Source organism: Parus major, chromosome 4 (genome assembly GCF_001522545.3).
Source record: "Parus major isolate Abel chromosome 4, Parus_major1.1, whole genome shotgun sequence".
Lineage (NCBI taxonomy): Eukaryota > Metazoa > Chordata > Aves > Passeriformes > Paridae > Parus > Parus major.
Genome location: NC_031771.1, coordinates 56,654,476 through 56,671,380, shown reverse-complemented (window position 1 = coordinate 56,671,380; position 16,905 = coordinate 56,654,476). Strand labels below are relative to the sequence as shown.

Here is a 16,905-nt window from a genome sequence, read left to right as displayed (position 1 = left end):
GTCCCCTGCATCATGAATTGGGAACTTCAGAGACCACCATGTCAAGGGAGGAGCACTTTAGTCTAAGGATCTCTCAGCTTTTCCTGTCTGTTAGTTTGTTTCTGCTGAATCACTCCAGAGGATCTGTTCCATAACCTTACCAAGCACTGAGGTTAGGCTGGCAGGCATCTGGTTCCCCAGATCCTTCTTCCAGCCTTTCTGGGCTTATGGGTGATAACCTTGATAACCTCCAGTCAACTGGTACCCTTCCAGTTGGCCAGGACTGCTGATAAATGATAGAAAATGTCCCAGTGACCACATGGCCAGTTTGCTGAGTCTCCTTGGGTGCATCCCACCAAATCCAACAGATGTGTGTGAATGAGTGGTGTAGCAGCTCATGGACCATTTCCCCTTGGATTATGGTGATTTGTCTTCTTCCCATGATTCTTGTTAATTTTCTGTGATGCAGATAGGGCAGATGTGAAAGGGCTTCTCAACAGCATGGCATGTGCATTGTAAGAGAGGTTAAAATCATTGTTTTGGAGATTACATAAGTATGCAAATAGAATATGTCATAATTTTCACAGTACCTGTCCTCTTTGCACCATAGTAGGTGAACAATGACCCTTAAAAATCGTAAATCTTGACATGTTGAAGACAGATTGGAAAGCATTGCTGTCACCTCATTGCACTTGAGAAATGGGGTACACTGTTCACCATATACTTGGGGTACTGTGCCTTATGTTTTGTTGATAAGATTCCCTGAAGAAATAATTTCATTTGTGTAAATACACATCAAATATACCATTTTTTTTTGTATTTGTATTTTTTTTTCATAAAAAGTATAGCCCAGAGATATCCTACAACATACTTTATTGAAATTCCTTAAAACCTATCCACATTAACCCTTCAAATATATAAAGATATATAAAGCAAAACTTTTTTTCAGCAAGAATAATAGTATAAAAACTCCCAACTATAATTCCAAACCTGACTACACTTAATTCAACTGTAAAGAAGTATATCCTTAGTAGAATATTAACTTACTGATTTATTAAGACTTAAGATGCAGCACAGTTATACTTTTGGATCTGCTTAGCCTGTGTGCTGATGCTGGAAATTGATTTTTAAATCCTTCTTTCCCCTGTTCTCTTGCAATTTATAGAACACATTACATTGACAAATGTTAGGAAACTATAGCTGTCTTACACTCATTCTTTTTTTTAAAGAGAATTTTCCCCTTTAGAGTAGTTTTCAGAGCTGTAGATGACACCCTCTCTGAAAAAAAAAATAAAAAACAAACACAAACCAGGTAAGTTTTACTTTCTGTATTTCATGTTTCTACTTACATCCTTATCAAGGCAGATTGAGGTCAATAAGAGATTTGCTTGAATGATAGTGAGTTTAGGATCATCAGCCTCTGGCTGAGATGTTACTTTTGAATAAACTCATAACTGTAGCCCCAGGTACACTAACTGCATTTTGGATCTAACATATGATGCAGGCAGACTGGCATGTGGAAACAGCACAGGAAACTTGAAACACATTGTGTCTGGAGTTCATTGATTCTTGCATCAGTTTTTTGAATATATACTGCTCAGTCCAAATGCTTTTAAAAAAATCTGCTGTTTTTAATCAACCATTTATTCCTGGTTTTATTTGTTGATGTTCTAGGAATACAGATGAGGCTATCGATGGCACAAGTAGCACTTGTATCCATTTGTTATTGTAGAAAAATGAGTCCCTGACCTTTCTGATATTTTACCAATAATATACCTGAACAATCAAACTTTTGATCTGGCCATTCCTGTGTATGCACACGTACTCAATTCTTTCCACTTCTGCAAGCTGGTCTGGGTAGCTGTGAGCATCTGAAAATGGTGCTCAGTGCTGGTGCATGTTCACACACCAGCACTCCCTTTGCTGTATGTGTACCAGTTCCATCTGCCTGATGGGCAACTGTGCCACTTCTGGCATTGTTGACAGCTTTAAGAATTGCTTAATTGTCAGTTCTGCTATGCTAGAAAAGTATTAAGGTTTGCCTCTCAGTCCAAGTTATATTTGGTGCAGAAAGGTAAGGCTCAAAAAAAAAAACATTTTAAAGAGGAAACTGCTACAGAAGAAAGCAGCACTAAAGTCATGATGTACATCCATAATAAATAACTGGTTTAAAGGTCCTGAGAACATTTAGCCAAAAGGAGAAGAATAGGTTTCAGAGATGTCATGCTTATGTTGCATTGTCTCCCTTAATGTTGCATTTTGTAAGTTTCTAGAAGAGCAGTTTTTAAAGACGAGAAGTACAACACAGTACTTTAGAAATTAGACTTAGGTGTCTGTATTAAGATTTAAGCTGTTATTTGCATTCCCCTCCAAAGAAGAATCAAATAATTTCTTTCACTAAGTAGCCTGAGCAAACATCTTTTTGGTATTCAACTTTGGTGCCTGGTCAGGCTGAAAATATTTTAAGAACTGTACCAATTTACTAATCTCTCATTAGTTTTAAGAATTTGTCTTGTTAATTCTGTGTGATCTCAGTGGTTTCCATGGAAAATCTGTAGCAAAACTGAAGAGGCCAGAAAACTTGGAAAGCAACTAGTTTTCTTACCTTTTGGAGAGAATGCTCTGCTTGAAGGAAAAGGAGGTTGATTTATTTCTTTATTTTGTGTGGCTGTCTAAATTTGCTTTAAGACTGCCTTGCTGGTGATGCTTTGTTTCTTTCAAAGATGATTCAGTTAATCCAGGGATCTCCTAGGTGAATTCACTCCTCTGAAAAGTTGTCATGCAGAAAAAGAGGCAGACACTTGCTGTGACTTTTTGAAACCAGTGTGGACAAAGAACCTGGCTGTCTTCCTGCATGGTGGGACCTTGTGGGGTTTTATGTGGCACAGGCTTTGTAATCATCTCCTCCATCAACACTTAGAGGAGGGTGTGCAGAGTGGTGGTAACTCAGCTGCCATGAGTCATCATGTTTGGCATGTCTTACCTCACTTCAGCTACCTTAGTTACATGTATGGCTTGAATATACAACAATAGCTTTTTTCCTGGCATTTTTTGAAACAATTAACTTGCTTTCCATTGCCTTACTCTTTTCTTTCCACATAGTTCTCAATATATTGTAGACTTTTCATATTTTATTCACAAGAAGTCTATAGAAACATCCTGGGGACATTGTATGTATGTCAACAGTGCAGAAAATAGCAATGGGATTTGAGTGTTTGGAGTGGGACAGGAAATGGGGCTGGCTGAGTGTCTATGCAGCAACTAAATTTTAATTCAGTCTATTTGAATATTATATGATTATTTTTTAGTACTGACCTGTGGGCAAAAATGGGCAGGATGTTTGGAAATAAAAAAAATACTACCAAAAGAAAGGCAGATGTTTTTCTTCACCTCTTAACAAGTGTTACAAGCTCTTCTGTAAGCTTATCACAGAATCTGCTGTTAAGAGAAACTGAACAATGAAGTGATCAACCATGACAATGTGTAAAGTTCTGTGAGGCTATTTTTCCTTCTGTAATTTTACAGACCAAAGAATGACATGTTGCTTCCTTGCTGTATTGAAAGGATTTCTTTATAGGAGTAGAATCCATAAATTAGTTAATGATGGAATGATAGAATACATGATAGAATATAATAGCCATGGGATTTTTCAGACCAAAGGGCATCAAGTACAGTCCCTACTAGTTATTTAATCAGCTAAAAGATCAGCTAGTTATTTAGCATTTGCATTGCCAAAATCACAAATGAAATGGGCAACCATTTCATTTGTGATTTTGCAATCACATGGCATACATGGGCCACTGTAGGTTGAAACAGTGAACATGGAAGTATAACCACTTGGTACCAAAATTATCACTACTAAAATAATCTTCAGTAATATTTTTTTGTTTCCATAATGACTATTTATTTAATAACAGTAATTAAGATTGGCTAACATTTATTTTAATGCTAAATTTTTCTGTCTTCTACTCATTTAATCCTCTAGGAGCTCCGTCTGGCAGGTTATTTAGCTAAACTGACGAGGGTTCCAATGGGGGTATTGCACAGGGTCCTGAACTTGCTGCTGCCCTCCAGCTCGCAAAGTGAGGTTCTTTCTGTCCTTGATTCCATCAGTGAATACTCAGATGGTGGTGTTGAAAGTGACAGTAATGCAGATGAGTCTGGCAGCTGTAAGAAAAGGTAGGTGTGATGTTTTCTGGTAGACCAGTGCAAGAGAAGATTGTTGCTTTATGTGTATATGTATGTGCTGGACAATGAGATTGACAGCTTTAGAAAATAATCACTGGTGCATAAGTTTCCTTTTGAACTATTTTTCTGGGGTAAAAATATTTCAAAATGTAATAATAAATTGATTCATACAAAGTTTAAAAATTTTTATAAGTTCATTAATTAAACAGTTATTTCATGAATTTATAAATCCTGTTCTGATAACTTTCTTTCTGTTGCCTGAATTGGAGTTTGTTAAAATATTTTCCTTACACTTTTTTTTTTAATAGCGTTCTTAACACACTGGGTTTTAGGTGTCTGTAGCTCTCAAAGGTGTAAAGGAGATCATCCTTCCTCACAGTGGAAGTTGCAGCCTTGCAGAAGTCTGGCACTTTGTAGTACTGAAGTTCCAAGTGGCCACTGTGTTTCCCTTTTCTCACAGAGACTCTCAAGGCCTTCATCACTACCCTTTAGCCCCATGTACATGAGCTGAAATCTGTGCAGTAAGACCAAGCTCTCCCAACTCCCTGCCATGACTTGGGAAGGAGACAGAAGCAGATGTCATGGCACTGAGCCCTGTTGTTGGCAGATGTGGATTGTCAAGAAACAGATAAGAGTCCTTGGTACCGTGCCCTGAGGTGTAAACCTGTAGCTGGTTTAAATGATTTGTGGCAGGGCAGCAGAAGTACTTGAACACTCTTACTGTCTGCATTTGTGGTATTGCTGTCATGGGTTTGGTAGCTAAGTCAGAGAGGGAAGAAAAATGTGTATGTTTGGGGATTTGCTGCTATGAATTTTTCTTTCCTGCTCCCTCAGGAAGAGCCAAGAGTTGTGGCAAGCACTGGAGAACAAAATAAGGCAAGATCTGATAAACAGAAGTTTAGAAAAGATCCCTTCTCTAAACAAGAGAAAAGACAGGTAAGGAGAAAACCAGAACAAGAATACCTGGGTTTTTTTTGTTTATAGTTTATTTAATGTCCCAAGATTCTTCTTAGAGCTGTTAGAAATCAGAAAATAGTTCATAAGTATGCATTTTCTAACACTGTTCTATTTAGTGCTTGTGTTTTCTACAACACATGTACGCATAAAAAGCAGTGTAGTAAATACCTAAAAAGTTTTTTCTGTACATATCCACAAAATTCTCGCATTTTCCACATACATTGCTCATCTTCCCTATTTTTATATATTATAAGGTTACCTTTCCGTGTGCAGTTTTGTATCTCAGAAAATGATACATGAATTATTGGGGATTAGAATAAAAACTACAATTCTTTCTGTTGAAATAGGAATTTCTTTAGCTTCCAAAGTCACCACTTCTGTGGCAAGGTGTGGTATAGGAAGGTATACATTTTTTGCCTCCATTTTCACTTTTCAATGCAATTTTTACATTAATGTAGCTTGATAAAGAAGAAGCAACTTGCTCTCTTGGAGAAAGCAGCATTCATACATCTGGGATTTTCACCTGCACATCCTCCTCTGGAACAGCCTGATCCACCTGTTTCTCTGAACTCTGCAACTGCTGAAGCCATAGAGCTGTTAGACACAGGGGAGAAGATATTTTTGTTCCGTGAGCCAACTGATCCAATACTTGCTTTGCATAATTTTCCAAGAAAAAAGAAGAAGAACTTTCTTAATTCTAAAAAGGCTGCTCATGCAAACATGGGCTCATAAGAGCAATTTTCATTTAAAGTATCAATTAGGGAAGAGGAAGTTAGTAAACTTATGAGGAAGAATGAAGTGTACGGTTCAAATAACACATGTTTTAATCTGATTTGTCTGATATTGGAAGCAGATGTAATTTTAGAATGGCACAATTAGTGATGTGCATCTTGCATTTTTTATTTCTTGTCAATGCTTTGTTTCACTAGTTGAAATATGGGTGTACCATGATGCACATTCTGGCAGGCAGGACTCTGTGTTCCTTCACTACATTTTGGTCATTTTTGCACTGATTTTACCATAGCTGTATTTTCATAATTTATACAGAAAGGTTATTTATTGTATATAGTAGGTACTGATTTACTATTCTTGTATTTATATTTTTGTGGTAAGCTGCAATATAGCAGATGACACAAAGAGATGAAATGGATGAACCACATGTCCTCTGTTCTCTGGTTTTATGTTATCCTCGTTAGTTTACTGTTTAACATTGTGTTCCTAATAGGCTTTGCATGTTAATTCTGCAGTTTATGTTCTACAATGACAGCTGGTAGGCCAGATCTTCAGCATATACTTGTGTACTTGGCCTTTCATCCTGCAGTAACTTCAGCATTTCGCTGTTTCTAAACTTAAATCAGTTGAACTGTGAGTGTGGCTACAGTTCCAAACTGTTAAATATTTACAACCTGTTGCAGTTTTTTTCTTGGTGAAGCAGTGTCATCACATTTGTTCAGTAGAAAAGTGAAAAATGGAAATGGGCATGTAATGCCTTCAGAAGCTCTTTTGATTGCAATTTTTTTGCCAATTTTCACAATTTTAGGTATTTCTGAAGTTCTTATTCCTGAATTTCTCTAAAGTGATGAGACTATAATATTACACTTCAAAAAGAGTTAATTTTTAAACCCATCTAGTTGACTTGAAGAACCCTATAAAAATGAATTTTAAAAAGAGGAACAAGAAAAGGCTAATTAAAATAACCACATGGTTTTTTTTAATATTTTATATTATTCAAGCCTGTTTTGAAGGAGTTGTAACTGTATTTGAATGCTGTGCTCTGAGGCCACTGTGATCATGTATTTTGCATTTTTTCATGTACAGATCTTCTGTGCCTTTTTATAGGGTGCCATATTATTTAAAAATTAAAATGCTACCATATACGTGCATGTGCAGTGGGTATTTTTTTCCTCACTTCTTTGACAAGTTTAAATATTCATCCCACAATAAACAACAATTAGCGTTTGCTATCACTGCTAGCATTAGAAAATGTATGCAGTAATTAGATTGACAATCCTTATTATTATTTGATTGCATTCTTCAGTCATTTCATGGAAATATTTGCTGTCACAGAAAGAGGAGTCTGCCAGGGTTGTGGGAGTTCAGAGTTGCTGTTTTAACTGTGTCTGGTGTTTCATGCCCAAGGCAGGGGTGGGTAAAGAGAAGGGTCTGTCCTGCCTTGGAGTTGGCCAGAGCTGTATAGGAGGAGCCTCAGGTGTTTCAGAAAGAGGCAAGAAAGCAATTGCCCCTAGGCAAGAAAGTAATTGGAAAAGTTGGACAGCTCATGGCTGCAAGGAACGCTTGAAAGCTGAAGTACCTTCTTGAATGTCAGTCCCTTCCAGGATTTCTTTGCAAGCCCAGACTCTTCACTACTCCAGTATAAGAGGGAAATGACAGTAACTCATCATGGGTAAGACAAGGAGGCCAATAGCTCTAATAGGTTACAATAATAAAAAGCAATATCTGAATATTGATTACAATAGCAATTTTTTATACTTAATAGGTAATCTCTGTGTCTGGCTGATTTGTAACTCGGTCACACCTCATCACAAATTTGAAGTGGTTCTGTGATTGTAACTATTCTAGCAGGAAAAGTTACTCCCTGCTATGAGTCACTCTTCTATCATGCAACACATTCAAAGAAACATCCAGATCTTAACATTTCTCATGCCTTGTGAAAGAAGTACTAAATAGGAAATAGCCTGCTTCAGTAAAGTTGACTTAAATTCAGCTTTAAGTTGCTCAGAGGACAGAGGACCAGCTGTAGATGGTGCAGATTTGTGTGTGTGCCATAGGTATTATGGTTCTTATTTCACAGCTGAAGTCTCTCAAGCCATTCAAATTCATCCCATTTGGCTTCACAGTCATCAACACAGGATGTTGTATAAGGCCAAGTTCTTCAGTATTTGGAATATTGTCCAAATCAGTTGTGTTCCCATGGAAGTTCATTGCTTCTCCTGTTGCCCTGGACAGTTCCCTGTGTACTCCCATCTCCATTGCACTGCTGTCTTCCCTCAACATGAAGCCATTGGACAAGGAGCCAAAACATACAAAGAACAAGCAAAACTATCCTTGGACAATGATGCTTTAATCCATACAGTAAATAACAACTTAATGGCAATGGTAGATTTTATTGCAGAAATTATTCTCCATACTGGACTAATAAACTGTAGCTTTGTTATGTTTTTTCAACATGTACTTCAGTAATCTTAGCTTGCAGCTAACAGCCCTTGTGCTCAGGTTTCAGGATTTTCAGGAGGCTTAGTTATGCATAGGCTCCTCAGCATTATCAACAACCCATCTTTCTTGCTGTATTTTTAGCTTGGGATATCTGGATACTGGATCAGCATGCCATACATATTCCTCACTCTGTCAAGCTTTTAAATAATTAATAATTTATAATAATTAATAAATAATAATTTAATAAAATAAAATATTGCATTTTGAAGGATGGTGTTTTTTTAATAAAATGGATCCCGCGTGATGCAAAATATTTTAGGGAAGATGTACTAAAAGTGTCCTGCATTGACAGTGACTGATTGAGGTGAAAATGCTTCTGTGAAACAAGTGGGTTGAGATTTGTGATCATAAATTTATATTTAATTTCTTTAACCTTGCTATTGTGCATTAATTTATTATGAAGTAGAATACAGATGCTAAGCCTAATGAAGAATAATTCATACCAAGTGTGAGTAACTAGATGTTCTGGGAGAGGCTATCTGTGTCAAAGTCAATCTGTTGTAAACAAAAGTGAGAACACCTATATGGACCTGGCACTTCACTACAGAAAAATGTAAAAATGGAAGTAAAAGGATTGGTGGAAATAATTGTTATGTTTAATGTAAGGTATCTCTTACTCTTCACTGATTACTGTAATTGTTTTTAAAGTGATAATGTCTCTTTAATAAGGTCAGTTCTGCAAAATACTTGTCTGCCTTATTTGAACCTGGGGAACTCATGCTGATTTCTTTCATTATCTGGTATTTACCCAGCTGCTATTTTAACACCTTCATTTCTTCTGGGGAATGTTAAGTTTTTATGTTGTTACCTTTGTACAACCCAGTGCCAATAATTACACTGCCTTTTGTCAACAGCTCCAGCTTCCCAAGAGACTGACAGTGGGATTTTCAAAGCATCAAATGCCAGATTCACTCATCTGTTGCCCCCTGCTGTGCTTATGCAGCCTTAGGTGTACCAGCAAAAAGCTTATTTTCCTTGCTGAGTTATAAAGCTGTATTGTCACAGGCTGTTGAGAGCTGTGTGGGTTCATATGAAAAGCAATACTTGCAAGTGAAGAACATTATCCTCCTAGCAGAGTGCTCCAGGTAGGATCTAGCCTTTTCCACATTCTATTTCGCCACTCAAGATCTCTTGTAAAAATGACTGGCAAAAGCCACCAGCTCAGGTCTTTAATACAATCTTTCTACCTGTTTTCTTGTTATTCACAGGGAATAAGGCAGGGAAAGTCAGTCAGACACCTCACTTGTGAAAGACTATACAGTGGGCTCAATGTTGGCAACTGTGACTTTAATTTTAATCTCATTAATATATTTAATGAGAACTGGTAATGTCCACCTTTGTATTTGAGCGGTCTTGTTATCTAAAACCACTAATTAGTTTTCTCACCTCAGCTGTATCCAGAAGCTTGAGTCACACTGACCAAAAGCAATTTGTTTTCTCAACAAGGTTCACAGATGCATCTGGAGAGCAGAAGACATACATTTTCAGGGAAGTGAATTTTGAAAAGGTCAGCTTCTTTGGAGCATCTTCTTCAATCATGCCAGAGAAGTTACCTCAGAAAAGAGGCTGTGTACTTTCAACCATTTTTGTTTGAAAAAAGATGACCGAATAAGAAAATAAATTAAAGCCTGGAAGTGGCAGGTATCATTCCAAGCCAAAATAGCACTCAAAATCTGAGGGCAGAACTTGGTAAATTTGAGCATTGCTGATGGAATTCAGTCCTTGATACTGTGTAGTTGAGAATGATGGCTGGTTACAATATGTGAATGGTTTTATAGTTACTCAACTGAGCAAAGATATCCTTATGCAGTGTTTCAGAAGAAGTAAAATATTCTTCAGGAGTATGAATTGAAAGGCCATTATAAAATACCTTGAATGGATAGATGTGCAATGTCTGTACTAAATGGGATAAATGTATAATTGTTTGTCATATTTTTCCAATATATTGTTGTTCTGCTTATGGCTTGACCATCACTAGTAATTAAATCTTGTCACATTTGCCAATAGATTTTTATTCATTTGCTGTTGACTACTAACAATTCATCACTCTAAAATTACCGTTTTGGTCCTTGCATTGTCCTTTCCTAAACCTCCCTTTTTTTGCAGGAGAATGAATATGTTAGAGATTGTGATGTTCCCTGATGATTCAAACCCACATGAATCCCCACTTTTCTTAATTTTTAAGTTGTTTTCTCTTTAGTTGTATGGTTAGATGATGGTTTAATGAACACTAAGTAGCTTTGTCACTACCTGTACTGGTGGCCAGGTCTGGGGTACTGTACATTGCTTTTCTGCATGCAGTTTTCAAAAACAAATGTATTCTTCCACGTTTAAAAAAAAAATCTAATTAAACCCAAACAAACTACAGAATCTATCAATATGACTTATGTGGCTTTATAAAGAGATATAAGCCTTTGAACAAGTTCTAGAATAATGTATCTATCTTTTCAGAGAGAAGAGGAAAAGCTGCATCTAACCAATTTGATTCAGTGTAGATTCACAATTCTTTTTACTAACTGTTCACCTTATTTGTGTAACAAACCAGCATGCTCTTAACATGAATGTCTTTTTGAAGGGATGTAGTACTTTCTGTAGAGTATATTCCTGGTTGCATATCTATGGATATGCATAAAATATCGTGAAAAAAACAAAGTGCTGAGTTCCATGGACTGGTTTCAGTTCATGGACATGTCTGGGTTTCAGAGATGGAATTATGTGGTTCTCCTTTGTGTGAGGAGAATGGCTCTGTGCAGCAGCTAGTGAAGTCTGTGACTTTCTAGAAACTCTCTGTGTCCCCAGTTGAAGGTAATCCTTGGAGAGGTGTTCAGGGGTTTTTTGCTTGTTTTTTTAATGAGGTCTACAAGACCATATATAAATGTAGGTTTACTTTGCAATCTCTGAACATCATCCCAGCTGTGTAGTGCTAAGAAGGTGCTTATAGCATTGGGTTTTATCTTCGGTGTCTGCAAACCCAAACAGTTACTCTGTGTCATCTCTGCTCAGAAGGCACCAAGGATGAAGTGATTTCCTACAGATTATTTCCTTCCTTGCCCTCCAGAGTCTGTCTTTTTGAATGGAGATGTGACAATTTGTCACATATACTGGGATCCAAAAACCTAAGAAAAGCTCTGGGCTTTTTTGTCAACTTCTTTCATTCAGTTTTAGTTTTCTGCCATGAGTGGGTTAAACAAGAAGCCCGTGTGAATCCAGTGGTGGATGAATAAAGATTTGGGAACCAAGGCCCCGATGCACTTCATTTCACTTGTAAATAGAAAAAGTGAAAAATCCTACCAGAAGTGGAATAAGGCAGTTTGCAGCCAGCTGTTGAATATGCAACATGGCCCTTCATGGAAATTCACTCCCAAATAGCAGTGCAGTGTTGGAAAGGGGATTTGTGGCTGTCTTCTCCAAAATAGGCATAGAAAAGCTGTGGATTCAGCAGGTTTCCGGTGGGTTTTTGATGCAAAGCAGGAAATTGTAGCACTAATGGTGCATGTGCTGACAAAAATCTTTGAATGCATCTTGTATGTTGCTTTAAGAGTAAAGTTAATTTCTTATACCAAGCCCAGACTGTGGAAGGAATACAATGAGGTTATGAAATTACTTTGTTCTGAGAGTAACTATTGCTGCCTTTGTGTCTCTGTTTGAGAGGTTTTCTTCCTAATTGAAGTGTATGAAGAGAGCACTTCATTTGGAAGTAATATGTGCTAAGGACATGTGATAAGAAAATTATGAAAACTCTGTAAATTTTGGGGAGAAAAAAAAATGCTGCAGAAATGACTGAGCATCTTCCTGGCTCCTCCAGTTTTTCCACATATGAATAGTTCCTTAAATGTGATACTATTTACATAAATAAGGTTGTCAGGGTTTGGTTAATACAACCCCTGCAGACAGTGATTCAGTGTCATATACTTGTAGAGAGTAATTCAGTGTGGCACAAAATCCTGCTAGCATGTTCTGGATGACAAAGCACACTCTGGGCACAGGGTACGTGCTGCAATTTGTTTTGCTGTATTTTGACCATCTAAATGTCGTGGTCTCTAATCAAAGCTAAATGCCACGGCTTTCCTCATAACTGAGAGACAGGTACAGGCACTTTCCTAGGATGGTTTCTCCTTCACTTGGACATTTTTGCTGTGTATGGCTTCTGCAAGGGAGAGATGTATTTTCATTGTGCATCTCAGAACCTCTTTGCAGAAAATATACTAAGTTCCAGACACCATGGATGAGAGAGAGAACGATGTTTTATTAGACTAATAAATATATTTGGGCAAAGCAAATGAGCTTTACTAGCTATTAGGTTGTTTTTCAAACAAAACAAGAGCTTTTCAGCTCTTGGCTGCAGTTGCTCTGGGAACAATTTCAAACAAATATGGAATTAGGACTGGTCAATGTTTATAATGAAGGAATGTCTTTCATCTAAAAACAAAACTTGTTTAGCATATATTAAACAAAATGAAATAGAAACATTTAGGCTGGTTTGTTTCCACTTTCCTTTGTCCTCTTTTACTCAATTCTTTTAAATAACTGAAAATATTTTCCTTTTTCCCAGACTTTTATTTAAATAGGATTTTTTTTTTTTTTTTTAAATAACTGAAAATATTTTCCTTTTTCCCAGACTTTTATTTAAATAGGATTTTTTTTTTTTTTTTACTAGAGGCAAAACATATTACAAAATGCTTGGATAAAAGAGTTGTTCATTTTAAACCAATTCTTCATGGCTAAATCCACAATCATGTGGCCTTGTATTAGTACTAATAATAGGATATGTATTTAATGATCCAACATCCAAAATATGACCTTCAATGAGTTCTTCTTTAAAGACACCTACATTTCAGGAGCCTTGAATTGTTATTTTCCACAATTACCTAAATTTTAATTAGCAGTTATGTTCCAGTGGTCCCAAAGTAGTCCAGTCTCAGTGGGACTACCTGGCTTGATGTCTGATTGATCCTGAAACGTGTTTGTCATCTAGGAATGAGGTGGGGGTGGCTCATTGGAGGCTCTCCAGCTGTGTGCTGCTTCCAGCACAGCATTTTGTGGTGGTCACTTGAGGGGCTGGACTGGCCAGGGGGTGGCTGACACAGATCACACTTGCTAGAGGAAACACAGATGTACATGTACTTAGTTAAGAGTTGGGCTTTCTTTTTCTGATGCCTTTCTAATGGGTCATCAGGGCTTTACATGGTGAATGTTTTTTAAACAAGATATTTTAATGTTTCATCCTCCAAAAAGAGTCAAATGTATGTAAAACAGTCCTAGAAATCATGTGAAGATGCACCTTGATAGCCCTCTTCTGCTTGTATGGATGGAGGCATCTGCTGTAAAGCAGAGGTGTTTCCCCCTCCAGGCTGAATTATGTTACAGCCTTTACACTGTCTAAATCCTCCAAAATCCTTAATGTAGTTGTCTAAAGCCTGAAAATCCAGTAATTCAAGTGCCTGAATTTCAGTGGGTGGAAAAAGTGAGGCAACACAGTCATCTGGGCTTTGCATTGGACTTGTTCTTGGAACAGTCAGTCTGAAAGGAAACTCAGTAAATCCTGTCCTCTTTACCTGCTGGTGCTAAGCAACTTCAGCCTACCACTTTATAACCATCATTACAAGATTTTTGAGTGAAAGAAAGTTTTCTGGCAAACAGCTAAATTTTGCCATTGTCACACTGAGAAATATGGTTTTGATAAAAGCATTTAATTTATTGCTGCCAGTTTTCATGCCCAACAGCTCTCGCTCCTTCTCCAGCTTCTGTGAGTGAGGACTGGGGCTGAGTCCTGGGGGAGTCAGGTACAGACACTTTACAGGAGACTGAAGGATATTATGAGGCAAATGTTCTCAGGATGCTGCCATGCTCAGCTGTAACTCACCATGCTGTGAGAAAGCCTTGTTTTTATTGCTAGAGTTTCTGTTAATCAAAATGAACACAAACAAATCCTTACACTTGTGACAGTAAATAGCTGCAGAGCCTACAAGACTGTCTTGGAGGTAGATTTGCCTGGGAGTGAGTGCACAGCTCTGTTGCTGAAAAGACACAAGAAATGTGCTTCCTTTGGTTGAGGATGATGCCATTGTGTGCAGGAACTGCTGCTGCCATGAGCTAAAAAGCAAATTCTTACTCATGTACCATGCAATTGCATTACAGAAATTAAGTGTTGATCATATCTTTCCATCAGTCCCAACAGGAAATTTTATGGTTTGGTTTTTTGTCTTTTTTTTCTTAGTTCTTTCTGATGCTTGAATTAAAAAACCAGCAAGCTAAGAAGGCAGGTGTGCCTGGTGAAACAGTGGTGTTATATTACATGCCTGTGAAAGTTTCACTTGAAGCCAGATTTTGAGCACAGATCCACCAATGTTAACAGATGTCTCGTCATTGGTACCCCTTGAAGCTCTTTTGTTGATTCATGCATTTCTGCTACATTGTTTGTTTGTAAAAAAATTCTCTTTCTGCTTTAGCATAAACATATAAATACAAGAAATAAATACATCTGTGCACACTTTCTGCATTTTAACTGGAAACAAATGCTTGGACCTGAAAGCCGTGTCTGTTCTATTCATCCTTGCATACCCTCTCAGTGACTAGGGAATTTTCATCCATTTGATTCCCAGCACAACTAAAATGTGTTCTAACTACTGTTTTAACTACTTTGCATTCAGCCTGTCTGGTAACACTGAGCAGCCTTGCAGGGTGTAAAGATTTTCAGGTGGAATGAGAACTACCAGCCTAGTACTGCACACTCTGGGCAAGTCCATCAAAACATCATTTCCATCTCTTCCTTTTACCCACTTTCAGTGACTCTTACTCTTTCATAAAACAATGGTGTTTTTGTGATATGGACTTCTCAATATTCCCATTCCCCCAGCATTTGTTCTGATTAAAAATGGTAAGGAAATACCGCTGCTATCATTTCACAGAGGTGGAAATGAAGCACAGAATAACTAGATTTAAGAAAAGAAAGGTGGTCTTTCCAGCAGATGCTACCACGTGGCATTTATCCCATGAACATTGGCTAGGAGTAGATGATGCCATTGCTTCCCAGCGAGGGGTGAAGAACAGCTGATGCTATTTCACAAGTGCCCCAAGAGCAAGTGCCTGTGAGAGCAATTGAGGGGAAAAAGCAGAGTATGTATTTCCTGAGCTTGCAACAGTTTGAATGAGGGACTGAAAGTCTTTCACTTCAGATAACACAGAGTTGTCATTAAAGAGTATCTTTATTATTGAGACTCTCAGTTATTTCTTGAGAAAATTTTCATTTCAAAAGTGCTTTATTTTCAATTCTATTGTGAAAGTAATCACCTAAAAAAAATATGATTGCAAAGTACTTAGTGTGGAGTTAAAGGCTATGCAGCCAATTCTACCACTACTATTTCAGTGAAATGTGTGTAGAGAAAGAGACAGGGATGAGATGCCAGTGAATAGAAACCTTTTCACGTTGCCATGAGATTAAATGAATATAATGTCAGATCTAAAATTCAGGAGCATGGATAGACTCATCAGGAGAGGTTTCAATCAGCATGCAGAGAGTATAACAGCTTGAAAAAACGTGTGTGGATACAGCCCTCCTGAAGCTCTGTTTCACTCTGAATATCAATGAATGTCCTGGCCTGGCAGAAGTAATCACTGAGGCAGGAGTAGGGGCTGGGTTCAGAATTACTGCTTACATTGGTTTGGATTAGTCACTTCATGTTTTGTCTGAACATAATTGTTGGTTGTAGTTGATAGTAGGAAAATAGCTATTCTGGTTGCCTTTTCTTGAATCAAATTTTGATTAGTTTCCAGAAAGATTACAAAAGTAGCATTTGCTCAAACTGCAAGTGTTTTTATTAAAAATAGGTCTGCTTGGAACCCTGGGGCTGTTGCTCAGGGCTGTATTTGTTGTTCTGTGCTCTGTGCAGGGCTTGCTGATTTGGCAACAGGGAAAAGCACATCATTTAGCCTTTGCATTGCATTTCACTGCTGGACTGTGCATATCACTAAAGTGAGACAAAAGGGATTTCCAGGAAGAGAAGACTTAGAGAGGCTTAAACCCAAGCTGGCTGAATGAGTGAGTCCTATTTCCATAAATGTTTCTGCAAACAGTATAAACTTCTGAACTTGACAGAAAAAGACCAAAAGGCTACTGCTCCAATTAAGATCAAAAGTTACCTGGAAGACAGCATGAAAAAAAAATATCAAACTTTGATTCAGGCTTAACTGACAGAAAAATTGAGAAAACATATTGTTCCCTGTCTCAGTTCTTTCCCTTGGTCCATTACCTTTCATGTGGTGTGAAGAAGACAGGTGGACTGATGACAGCAAGCTCATCTCTGGGATGTATTTGGTGATCCACACCATCATTTTTCTCCTCAGTGTGACTGAAACAGGCAGGGTGTGTTTGAGGCTTTGTGTGCCATCATCTGCACCCTGGCCCCAGCCCTGGGGCTCTGCTTACCTGGATCATCCCTCTTTCATGTCCTGTCCCCTCCCTGCACTGTTCCCTGCTTGCAGCATCCATCTCCTTTTTATTTCTTTTAGGAAAGAGGGTGGGGAAAAAGGAGAAAATGAGGGAAGGAG

At 37.8% G+C, this 16,905-nt stretch overlaps 1 protein-coding gene across 6 annotated transcripts in view; it reads left to right on the top strand.

Moving 5' to 3' along the window:
* EVC2 (EvC ciliary complex subunit 2) overlaps positions 1-10,732 on the top strand; it is a 69,220-nt gene extending 58,488 nt beyond the window's left edge. For all 6 annotated transcript variants that reach the window (XM_015624535.2, XM_019006355.2, XM_015624536.2 and 3 more), the window contains 3 exons: positions 3,965-4,158; positions 5,002-5,103; positions 5,583-10,732. In XM_015624535.2, coding sequence (XP_015480021.1) covers positions 3,965-4,158; positions 5,002-5,103; positions 5,583-5,856 — 570 coding nt within the window. In that variant the 3' untranslated portion in view covers positions 5,857-10,732. The remainder of the gene's footprint in view (positions 1-3,964; positions 4,159-5,001; positions 5,104-5,582) is intronic.
* Positions 10,733-16,905: the final 6,173 nt, after the last annotated feature.